This window comes from Homarus americanus, unplaced genomic scaffold, assembly GCF_018991925.1.
Source record: "Homarus americanus isolate GMGI-L3 unplaced genomic scaffold, GMGI_Hamer_2.0 scaffold16022, whole genome shotgun sequence".
NCBI lineage: Eukaryota > Metazoa > Arthropoda > Malacostraca > Decapoda > Nephropidae > Homarus > Homarus americanus.
The window spans coordinates 25,294-38,441 of record NW_024752245.1 but is presented as its reverse complement, the minus strand read 5'-3'; the positions used below and the strand labels follow the sequence as shown (position 1 = coordinate 38,441).

The window sequence follows — 13,148 nt, the reverse complement described above, 5'->3', positions numbered from 1 at the left end:
TAAAAATTGCATTGCAATGTCACAGTGGGTTTTGTATTACAATGATAGACAAAAGTCGTGTCATAAAATTTGGTGAAAACATAATTATGCCGAAGGCCAGAAGGACTAAACGTTAGGTGCGCTCACGAGTTATATTTAATCTTCGGACAAAACCGCAATAAGACTTTTGTCGTGGAAATTGAATATAAACAGCTACTGGGGTGCAGTTAAACAAGATGGTTAGCACTAATGCCTGCTGTTGAGAGAATTCTTAGAATGTTTCTTGGTCTAAGTCGGATTTTCTCAGTCAAAGCAAGTGCTGTTAAAAGACACTACAATATATTATATTGTATACGGATGCCTGGCAACTCTTAAGATCCATGCCTAGATGAGCAAAAGGTCCCCAGTGAATGGAAAATGGCTTATGCAAGTCCTATATTCAAGCAATGTGATCGCCACTCTACAAATAATTACTGTATAGACAAGTGGGCCTGACCAGCATAGTGTGGAAAGCACTAGAGAGCATTATACCCTGTAAGCGATGCTATGACGAAGACAATATTTTCGAGCCGATCTCAGCATAAGTGGCACCCCCAGGGCGCAGATTGTCTGAGGTTGAGTAAAGGAATCCCTTGTCTCTGGCTTACTTAGAAGCAAAAGGGTTATAATAATAAATATATTTATTTTTATCTTATCCTCACAGGCATACTTTCATGTGACCTCATAAGCCGATGACGCCAAGTTATTTTGAGAAATCAAGAACCAAGCGGACTGTGAAGAGCTGCAGAAGGACCTCTGTGGGCTCCAAGAATGGTCGAAGAAATGGCTGCTGAGATTCAATGTCACGAAATGAAAGAGGTTGCACCTGGGGCGTACCAACGGTAAGGAGGCGTATCATATGTCCGAACGGGATGAAGAAACTGCACTCAGTAAACTAATTACTCTGCAATCGAATCGTGGACCAAATATTCATAATCAGCAAGCTCAGGAGTATCCATCCTGTGATTTTCAACAAAATCAAAGTTTTGGCCAAAAATCACCAAAAATGTAAGTCTTACACCTTAAAAAATTTTTGACCAAAATATACTTTTCTCTCAGAATTGAAATTTAACGGGTTTAACTATTTAAGTACTTTCAGAATAACACACAAACCCTAAATCACACCCTGGAAACCCATAGTCGATGAGTATGTGGGGTATGGGTTCCAGATGTTTGGTTCACACTCAGGATGGGTTGGAGAAAGGAAACTCACAATGTGCTCTCTATATACATGTTGTATTGGATGTACAATGCAGCTTGGTGCTGGGAAGGCAGCATGGTTATAAGCGTGATGTAGAGAGAGCTGGTTGGTGAGGACGCTCAGAGAAGGACAGCTTGTGGGTCGCCATGCTCGCCAGCGGGAGAGAGGACCGAGGGAAGGCCGCCAGGCAGCGGCGGAGGAGGTGTTGCTGGCTGGTTGGTGTAGGTAGAAAGAGCGGCAGATCACCACGAGGTCAGGTCTTAAATAGCGGGGGTAGGCGTGGCTTAGCAGTTGACCCCCGCTCCGTGGTGTATGGCGGCGCTGGTTGACCTAGACCACGAGGCATACACTGGGGAATTGGTGGGGTCGGCTAGGCAGCGACAAACAGCGTTTGTAGGGGAGAATTCCACTACAATACTCCCCCTTCCCTCCAGGCTGTGTAGGAGACTTGTTGTCTGCAGGGTTGCATAGCACATGTGAGGCAGAACGGGCGGTGCGTGCCTCATGTGAGACAACGGCGATGGCGTGGATGAGCCGGTCGCTGGGGACAACTGTCTAGATACACAATATCTGTGGGAGTAGAGAGGGAGAATAAGGGTGTGTGGAGGCGATGAATTTTGTGCTTCCCTCACGGCAGGTACAGAGTCGTCAGATGCGCCTGCTGGGGTGTGTGGGCCTGGGTCAGGAGCAGGGGCTGTGTCAGCAGCAGCGGATGAGGGCTCGTGACAGCAGCTGGGTCCACAACAGCAGCAGGGTGCAGGACATTAGCAGGGAGTACCTGAGGGAGAAAAGAGGGGTGTGTGGGTCCGCACTCAGGAACAGAGGCCGCATCAGGGGCGGCAGGGGTTACTGCTGGGCCGGGGTCGGCGTCTGAGGCAGGACGGGTGTGCTGGGGTTGGAAGAGGAGCGACTGTCTGCTTAGAGTAGCAGAGTTGCTCTAGGGTGTCTGACCTGCGGTGTAGAGACAGTAGCTGTAGAGCCGATGAGAGCTGCTTCTGGGTGGATAAGCCAGTCTTCCATGTTGCTTGAAGACTGGGAGCGTGATCAGTTTCTCCTCCATCCTGTGTGAGTGCGAATCTCCAGGGGTCACCATTTGTGGGGTATGGGTTCCAGATGTTTGGTTCACACTCAGGATGGGTTGGAGAAAGGAAACTCACAATGTGCTCTCTATATACATGTTGTATTGGATGTACAATGCAGCTTGGTGCTGGGAAGGCAGCATGGTTATAAGCGTGATGTAGAGAGAACTGGTTGGTGAGGACGCTCAGAGAAGGACAGCTTGTGGGTCGCCATGCTCGCCAGCGGGAGAGAGGACCGCCAGGCAGGCGGAGGAGCGAGGGAAGGCCGCCAGGCAGCGGCGGAGGAGGTGTTGCTGGCTGGTTGGTGTAGGTAGAAAGAGCGGCAGATCACCACGAGGTCAGGTCTTAAATAGCGGGGGTAGGCGTGGCTTAGCAGTTGACCCCCGTTCCGTGGTGTATGGCGGCGCTGGTTGACCTAGACCACGAGGCATACACTGGGGAATTGGTGGGGTCGGCTAGGCAGCGACAAACAGCGTTTGTAGGGGAGAATTCCACTACAAGTAATTAGCATTGAAAAATGTCAGTAAAATCTTTCAAGGGTCACTTTGGCCGCAAATTACTTCGCAATTGAATCGTGAACCACATATGAATAATCAGCAAGCTCAGGAGTACCCATCCTGTGATTTTCAGCAAAATTAAATTTTTGGCCAAAAATCACCAAAAATGTAAGTCTTACACCTTACAAAATTTTTGACCAAAATATACTTTTTTCTCAGAATTGAAGTTTAAGGGGTTTAACTAATTAAGTATTTTCAGAATAACACACAAACCATAAATCACACCTTGGAAACCCATAGTTGATGAATATTAAGCATTGAAAAATGTCAGCAAATCTTTCAAGGTTCATTTTTGCCACAAATTACTCTGCAATCGAACCGTGGACGATATACTCATAATCAGCAAGCTCAGGAGTACCCATACTGTGATTTTCAGCAAAATCTAATTTTTGGCCAAAAATCACCAAAAATGTAAATCTTACACCTTACAAAATTTTTGACCAAAATATACTCTTTTCTCAGAATTGAAATTTAATGGGTTTAGCTAATTAAGCACTTTCAGAATAACACACAAACCATAAATCACACCCTGGAAACCCATAGTTGATGAGTAATTAGAATTGAAAAATGTCAGTAAAATCTTTCAAGGGTCATTTTGGCCACTAATTGCTCTGCAATGGAATCGTGGACCACATAAGAATAATCAGCAAGCTCAGGAGTACCCATATTGTGATTTTCAGCAAAATCTAACTTTTGGCCCAAAACCACCAAAAATGTAAGTCTTACACCAGTGGTGTCAAATTCAAAACCTTTCGAGGGCCAATTCTTATTTTAGTTACCCTCTTCAGGGCCAACACAAGTGCTATATCACATATTTGCAGGATTGAAGTTTACAGCTTCATACATTGCCTTACCTGGCTTACCAGGAATACCTCATTTGGGTTTGTTCTGATTTTAAATATATGTTAAATTCATTTTACTAAATAAACATGATTATATCTATTTCTTTCATAATTTCACGGGATGATAAATTTTACCATCATCCCGTGGGCCACACCTGACCATCCTAAGGGCCACATTTGGCCCGCGGGCCATGAGTTTGACACCCCTGGTCTAAATGGTCGTAAAATGGGAAAATTGGGGTTGGGTCTTGGGTGCCTGGAACCAATTAGAATAAATTCCATAGGTTCTGTACTTTCTTTATCGCTTTTTTCGTTATCACGCACTCGGCGAGGTCCCAATTAGGTGTGATAACCAAGGGATGACTGTAGTTAATTTATATTCATTCAATTTGACCAAAGACAGCTGACAAGGCCATGAGAGGCCTGTTTTCAGTAGAGTCCTAATCACTGCTAACTGTCCTAAAAGTGTCAGTTCGGGGAAGACGCTTAGCTCAACAGTAATAAGGAAGAGTTTTGAGAGATCTCGTCTCTCTAGTAATCAGTTAGTGACTGGAAGCAGATGGTAGATAATAGAATGGTCCTGGGATTTGACAAGATGGTAGCCTGTAGCTGTCAATAGGTGTGTACGGTACTGTTAAGGTGGGCACAAGCTCTATTAGACCTACTTTTATAGGACAATCTGTCAACTTAATCTCATTCTTCTGAGGCTGAGGGAGGATGAATGATTGTAAGACCAGACCCTACTGTAGCTGCACTGGGAGGTAAGGTGAAATAAACCAACATTGTACAGTATCTAATGACTGACAACTCTCAATTAATGGCAGTTATGGAAAAAGCATTACCAGTATCTAGCAAACCTCCCAATTGGCAGTACATTCAATGACTATGTAGGTCCAGTTAGTTCCAGACCAAATTTTACCATTATTTCATGACATTCAAACAATAATCACCCCTTAAGACAGAATAATACTCATAAAATAATAAAAAATAAAAAACTCAAGTTCAGTTATCATGGCTGTGGATGAAGCTCATACAGTACAGTACAGTACTGGCATATATTGTGACGTTTATGATTCTGAAGCTGTATGATCTTGTAGCAACTCATAGATATACCTGTACTGTAGAATTTGTTTATTATACAAATTATAAAACAATATGAAAATGAACTTCAAACTTTACATAAAGACACCCTTATATCTGTAGGTGACACCATGCAGCTGCAGCACACTGTTGCCAGACACTGCAACGGTATCATGCAGCAAATAACAGTTAGAAATTTATTTTTCAATTAATCATTTCCACCACTTGTCAGCTAACTAGCCATTTGGACAGTTAGTCTCTAATTTTGTTATGACTCATTTACCAGTGTTAGTACAGGAGGAAACCGGAGTAACCGTAGAAAACCTGCCTGTGATGTTTGATAGTCACACCATTCTCACAACTGACCTGAAAATTGAACCATGATACAATGAAGCAAGTGTGGTCTTGCTGCTGGTGTTGTTTATAGATATTCAATAATCATTTTACCCCTAAATTGCAGTACATAATGTCTTATAAGTGACTTTTATAGCATATATTCCTGGTTCTAGTTCTTCTAAAAGAAAAAGGGGCTGCTGAAAAAATTTAATCTGGGTGTTTCTATCACAAACTACAGTATGTGAAATCAATGATGTTCTTTACATACATGCATAATTATTATTTTTTTTAGAAATCTCCCTAAATTTGTATAATGAATACAAAATTAAAGAACTCCCAGTGCTTCACCAAGCAGTGAAAGAGGTGAAATTAGATACATGAGCATGGTGAAGGAATAAGAGGTGACGATCAGCCAGGAGAGAGAGAATACGAAGCACAAGATTCTCAAAAATAATTAATTACCACAACTTATAAAATTATTTTATGCCTTCTTATAGTTATTAAAAGGTTATTGTTTTAATAACATACAAGTGATAAATATGAGTGTAGATGGATGCACAGTACTGGCTAGCTCATGTGGAGTAGTCGTAGTGGTTGATGGTCACTGTTCGGTTGACTAACTGCAAGATGGAGTTTATGCACACACCGTTCCTTTGCATTACATTTACTGGGTAATTTTTCTCATTAAGTGTTTCTTTACAGAAAAAATCTTTTAGAATGCATGCTGCAAGAATAACATGAAGTTGTGACAGGACATCTGATCATTAGTGTTAGGATGACAAGCACCCAACTATGGCTGAGCATGGCCTGAGATGTGTGAGTTTTATATAAAGTACTGTATGGTATTGCATTTCAATTTATCATTTTATTAATTCAGAAATTTAACATTTCTTTAAACTGAATAATTGTCACATTATTACCTGTTTATTAATTACATTTACCCATCATGATGTATGTCAAATTTGTATGCAAAGAAATCTATAACTTCATAGAGCATCAGGCTATGTGTTGCTAATAGTAATGTACTACTAATTATTGACCTTCTATTTAACAGGAATTCTTATTGTCTTGCACGGCCTATGTCCCAAAGGCTGCCAGATAAGAGAGGGCCATCCTGTAGTAGAAAATACACGTAATACAGACACACACACGCACATAATGTTACATACCAATAGATATTCAATGCAGAGGCACTCACTTGGAAAGCAGAGTGGGACACTAGGAATTTGTTAGAAATTTGAAACAGACCTGGATCGCTTTTAATTCTGTTTATTAGGCAACAACATGGTGTTCACTGATAAAAAATCTATTAAACTATAAACCACTACATGGTAATCTCCTAACAGAATATTTAAAAAGTTGTGCCACAACTTTACCATGAGGTTTTCTCTAACAACAGAATATTTTAAGTATCTCCATACTGTACAGTACTGTACTCCACAAATAAATGCTTGGGGTCTAGCTATTACTTTTATACAACAAAATGAAATTACAGAAGGTGACAATGTATATTAACCCAAACAATTAGGACTTCTAAAGCACTGAATTAATTTGATTCTTTTAATCCACTGAGAACCACCTCTTATATCTAAATCTTAAGATAAATCTGTTTACCGGAACTTTTAATAATCAAAATACAGTAAATACATTAAGATACATAAAAAAGGTACATTTATTTACAATGATAATTGTCTACCTAAAATACATGAAAATAACTTAGAACATATTTAACTTTTTTATATACAGATACAGTATACCGTGTCTAAAATTCAGTGGCAGTTTGTACAATACTGTGATGGTGTAAAAGGAACTTAATTCCTGCCCTAATAATAAAAACCATTAATGGAATTATTGTAAGAAATATTAATGTACAGTATATTAAGATCTGAAATACTATAAATAACAAACTATTTCAAAGAAAAGAAACACTATTTTCCTAAAAGTATTTGTACTTAAAATTCCACGTGGTATCTGGATTTACCATAAAGCTCCTCATACAAATTGTATCAAACAGCTATTTACAATTAATCATAATAATCATCATAGTATTCATCATTTTCATTGAATTCTCCTCTCCTTCTCTGTAGGAGTTGTAATGTGGACAAGCTGCTCTCATCCTCTTCTTCTGGGTCATCTTCCTCATGCTCCTCCTCCTCCTCCTCTTCTTCATCATCTTCATCTTGTTTAACCTTTATAGAATCACTATTCCCATCACGCATTGTCTTCTTTGGAGTTTTATCTTGTTCCTCTCTGCTAGGATTTCTAGGACGCTTTCCTGTTAATGATTCAAGTACGGATGAAATACCTTTTGGAGTTTCTACAGGAGATGCTTTTAAAATTTTGGAGTTTGGTTTCTCTTCTTTAATATCAACTTCTTCTTCTTCACCATCACCATTCAAACTGCGGAGAACATCGTAATTAATCTTATTTGATATCTTTTTATCCATCAGCATTTTCTCAATTGCCTCTCCAGCTGTATTAGCAGGAGTGTTACTTTTGGGCTTTTTGGTGTAGTTTTTCTTCTTTTTTGGTGGTTTTCCTTCCTTTTCTCTCTCTTCAGCTTCTTTTTGTTCCTTCTCCTGCTTAATCTTCATCTCTTCTATATACTCTTTGTTTTTTTTCATCCACAATTCGGTTTTTAGCTTTATCTCTCTATGAGACATAATATATGAATCTATTTCATTATCATCAATTCCAGCCAAATCTAAGACTCCATTATCTTCAGGTTCAGGATCAGCAGGACGTATCTCCATGCACTCCTCTATAGTCTCTTTTAAGCCAAGACTTGCTGCAGAAGGCCCAATTCCCTGTGGTTTAATTTCCTTTTTTACTTCTTCTTCACATATTTCATCAAGGCAATTGTTAATTGACTCTAAAGTTGCTTCAGTGATAAATTTTTGAGTGTCAGCATTTTCCTGTTCTACATATTCTTCTTCAACATGTTCCTCTTCTTTGTCATATTTAGCCCATAAACCACGCAGTTTTCTTTTTCTTTCCTCCAAATGTTTCTCGATTTCTTGTTGAAGTTCACTTAATTCATCATCCAAATCTACTTGCTCTTCCAAGAGCATTTGAACTCTTTCTCTTTCCCGTTTTCTAGCTGCCCTAAAAGCTGGAGGATCTTGTTCCTCTGATAAGTCCACAGTCATAAACTCTTCTAAGGTCAGGGCACTTGATGGGGTCTCACCAAATTCTGTCAAACGTTTTCTTAATGTTGACTCATGAACCTTCACAACTTTTATGACATCAGTTATGGTGCGATTGAAGTTATGGAGCCGTGCAGCAATCACAAGTGCTGCACCACAAACCCCAGATGGTCTTCTACCAGTATGCATCCAGTCACGCTTCATCCGTTTTACAAGCCGTAATGCCGTTTCTGATACATCATGTGTTTTATCACCAAACGAGAGTTTATATGCAAATCTACAAATATAAAGACATGGATCCATTGCAGGAATATTGATACACAAGGCTGTTGACAATCTAAGGTATGTCCGACCAAGCTCGTAAACATCAATTTGCAGGGCATCACTAACATCAATTAGCATATGAGCTGTTCGTTCTGTTCTGCAAGTAATATATACACAAGCACCAATAACATGATTCGTTTTTCTGCCACGTGTAAGACCCTTGTTTAATCCCAACTTAAAAAAATTAAACGAAGTCTCAATACTATGTTGATTGAGACGTAACTGCTGTGCAAGAGCATTAATCTTCTTTTTTGCATTATTAAGTGTAATTTCTTTACTTTCTCTGGCAAAGGTTCCATGAAAACCTTTGAACATTGGCCGTTTGCTAACAGAATCTGAGGCAACAAACTGACCAACAGCTGAACTCCCTCCATGAGAATTTTCAAGAAACTGAACTTCACTGACTATATTATGTTCTGACAGAACTGTACCACAAGAGGTACAGACGGCATCTCCACGAGCAGGATCAATGTCAATATCACCACAGCCACAATGTTGACAACGTGACGACATCTTGCCTCTTTCATCTGAAAATCAGAATAACATCATGTAAGAGCAGAAAAAATATATTTCTTCAAAAATTATTTTCATGACATTCACTATATGGTAAACCAGGCATGGGCAACCAGCAGCCCGGACCTTGTGTTTGTGCGGCCTGTGGAGTGACTGAGAAGTTCTATTTAATGTAGCCAGCAGTTCACTTAGATGCAGCCAGTTTAAGGTGAGTAAAGCAATATTTATTTAAAGAATAATCTTCACACACAATTCGTTACTGTTTCATCACCTAAGAGTAAGTAACTACCAAAATGTAACAGTGAAATAATTATAGATAATCGACAATATAAACATTTCAACTTGTGTGAGTTTACGGGGCAAGTTCTGCGTGGTTTGTTTGATGGACTAGCTGCTATATGGCAGTGGGTCACTTGGGAATTAACAAAGGTTGGGTAAGTCTAAGTGTGGTCACGGGCAGTGGTCACACAGGGTTTAACTAATTAAATACTTTCAGAATAACACAAAAACCCTAAATAGCACTCACAAACCCATAGTTGGCGAGTGATTAGGATTGAAAATACGCAAATAAAATATTCCAAGCATCATTACAGCCACTAATTACCCTGCAATTAAATCGTGGACCCCAATTTCGGAATTAGCATATGGCTTAGTAATTTTTTGAACAAAACAAACTTTTCTCTTGGAATTGGAATTTAATGAGTCTAACTGATTAAGTACTTCCAGAAAAACACAAAAACACCAAAATCACACCTCTGAAACCCATAGTTGGCGAGTACAGGGCTGCCTCACTTATCGCAAAAGTTGCATGAAACTCGTTGCGAATAGCGGAGCCATTTCTCCCATAAGAAATAATGTAAATATGGGGGATACGGGCATCATGGTGGTCACGGCCGTCAGATTTTAACACTTGTTTTACTCAATACATATAGAACATAAAATAAAAAAAGAAACAAGGGCATATCAAATAAACATCAATGACAAACAATTTGAGTTTATTAGGCGTATATGTTTACAAGTACAGTACAGTATTCTGGCGTACTTTACATGTTTGAGTGTATGAGTGTTTGAATGCTTATGTGCGTAGGTGTGTGAGGTAAGTTTTAAACGTAGACATCTCGGAACCTCGTCACCTTCGTAGCCTTCAGTGGTGTTGCAGACCCGGCCATCTCCTAGATCTTGTCGGCGCTTTTTCCTATAGAATGCACCGTAGAGAGAGCCAAGCCATGCACGCTCCCAATCACCGACGTTCCTTCTTTGTGTTCATGTCTTTTTATGATATCCAATTTCACATCCAACGTAACTGCCACACGTGATCCCTTAGCAACATTGCTGGGTGTTTTAGTAGCTGGTCGCTTAGGCATTGCAAGATCACACAAAGCACACGCCAGCACGCGTGAGACTGAGGTGAGCAGGAGCGAATGGTGGAGGAATACGTACACATGCTGTCCTACGCTACAGTTGAGACGCGCTGTTCAAAATTCTTGCTCGTAAGAATTTGCAAATAAACGGGTCAACCATTGAGATTAGTAGAAATGGGTAACAATAAAATGATTGCGAATAAACAGGGTTACGAATACCACTAATTATCCCACAATCGAATCGTGGACCATAGATCGGAATCGGTATACTCAGGAGTACCTACACTGCAATTTTAAACGAAATATAATTTTGAGTTGAAACTGCCAATATATATGCAGTGATATATCTCCGTTAGCCGTAACAATTGGTGCAGAGCACTTCCAGGAATGAGATATTTCTGGGTAATGAGACGACTCTCTCAAAGCCGGAAAAAATCCCTCATCCCCAAAATTTTCCGGGAATGGAAAAATGTTCTCGGAAGTTCCAAAAAATTGCCCATTACAATACACCATCTTTAATCTACTTAACATAACCTAACTATACCTACCTACCTACATGGCAAATTCACAGGGAAGCATTCAGTTGCTTAGCGTTGGGTCTTTCACTAGGAACTTGACAAAAGATTAACCATAAACATGGCATTTGCATGTGGACCAACTGTATTTACTCTTTACAAACACTAGAGGAAAACAAATGTTGAAAAATTACAATAGGTCTTATATATATATATATATATATATATATATATATATATATATATATATATATATATATATACATATATATATAGAGTTGTTTGACTGTTGTTTGACTAAACTATTACTCCATGATATATGTGTAAAATTTAACAAAGCTGAAACCACAAGCCCAGAAAACTGTGAGGGCAAACTTTTTTGGGAGTGAGAGTTGTGAACTCTTGGAACAACCTGCCAGAGAGTATTTCAAGACAAGACTTGATCAACACTGGAGCAGGTTTCGATACATTCAGGAGCCGGTGAATGCCCAGTATTTTCCAACAGTGCGTAACAGAGATGTAACCAACTGCCCAAGTGACTAACAAGCCAATCAGTGGTGAAGGGGATAAAATTAAGAGATTATCTAGATTACCAAATTCAGTCACTTACAAACATGGTTAAGTTAGGTTTGCAAGTTAGTAACACTAGATAATAAAGTTTGTAATGAAGAACAGACTGCTTTAATGGATAGTAAGTAGATAAGTAGTGAAATGATAATAAATAAATAAAATAAAACACGATATAGATATGTTTGGTTGTCAGTTAGGTATTTTTAGACTAACACCAGAAGGAGATGATAGAATTAGACAAAACTTCGTGGAAATATTAATTACAATCCATTTAATAGATAAATGGAAGCGATAAAGCACAAAACCTATTAGAACTTTACCTAACCAACCAAACCTAAAAAATCTACCTAACCCTACCAAGCTTAACAGAAAACCTTTTAAAACATAACTCACGACACAAAATGGAGTCTCGTTTCAATTTATCTATTTAATAGATCGTAATTAATGTTTCCACAAAATTTCATACAATCTATCACCTCCTGCTATAGTCTAAAAAATCTACCACCAGACAACCAGACAAATATCCACACCAAATAAAATAATATTCTTGGATCAGCCATATACAGTGGCTATTTGTCCAGTCATGATGTCATCAATCTCGGTCAATCAGAATAAATGTCAGACAAAGACTGCATAAAATAAAACACTATCTTAATTTTTTTGACACTGACACATTTATCAGCCATACTAAATGGCTAATAATTCCAAAGTAAAAAATCAAATTGTGAAAAATATTTCTGCTAAATTAAGGCAAATTTCCTTGACTAATCACCATAAAATTTAACATATTCAGGGATTCAACGTATCCTAACTTCATTGTAAATTAGATACTACACGTTATGCACACAACTGTACACATAGGACAACAGTGCTGGGTATATCTACTTCCAAATTAAGTGTAATGCAATAGTAAAAAAAACAAACAATAACAACAAACCTCAACATGATTTTTGGATATATTGATTTACTTCGTCATTTCCAACATTTTCTGTACATGAATTACACAAAAATTATAATAGCCACTTATTTTGACACTTACCAAACGTTTACACCTACACAACCGTATCAATAACCACTTATTTCCTTTGAATGTAATAATTCCTTGAGAGGAGCTTCAGACGATACTACACAGCGCCATGTTTACACCTCGCTTAGTCTCCTAGTCTGCAATACTGCACTGCTCTACTGCAACATATTTCAAATAAACGATTGTAAATTTTCTGCTAGATACCAAAAGGTTAACCTATTTCTACTAAGGAATTAGATTAATACAACTCAGAATTTACGCAAAAAACCGACGCTAATCTACTAAACTGGATTTCTCATTAACCTCAAGAAATGATGCAATTAACCGATTTATTACTATATCAAACACGTGACTAAAGATACTACAGTACAGCATATATGGAGGTGGCTAATGAGAGACGCCCTTTACCGCTGTACCAAACAATTAATAATCAGACTTTGTATATGATAACCACATGTCCTTAATCTGCACTTTGAAAACTACCTATATGGATTTGTTTTAACAAAATTAGTTTTTTGGGACCCCCCAAAAAATCACAATATATACATACCCATTGAATATTCTTGGTGTCGAAAATTA

The 13,148-nt window shown here is 38.7% G+C and overlaps 1 protein-coding gene across 1 annotated transcript; it reads right to left on the bottom strand.

Annotated features, from left to right (window-relative positions):
* Nucleotides 1–6,366: 6,366 nt before the first annotated feature.
* LOC121855011 (transcription factor IIIB 90 kDa subunit-like) lies at nucleotides 6,367–12,716 on the bottom strand. The gene is made up of 2 exons (XM_042349845.1): nucleotides 12,582–12,716; nucleotides 6,367–9,110 (listed from the first exon to the last, which is right to left on the bottom strand). Exon 2 carries the CDS (start codon nucleotides 9,094–9,096, stop codon nucleotides 7,138–7,140), a length of 1,959 nt encoding a protein of 652 aa, XP_042205779.1. The 5' UTR covers nucleotides 9,097–9,110; nucleotides 12,582–12,716; the 3' UTR covers nucleotides 6,367–7,137.
* Between the last annotated feature and the right edge of the window lie 432 nt (nucleotides 12,717–13,148).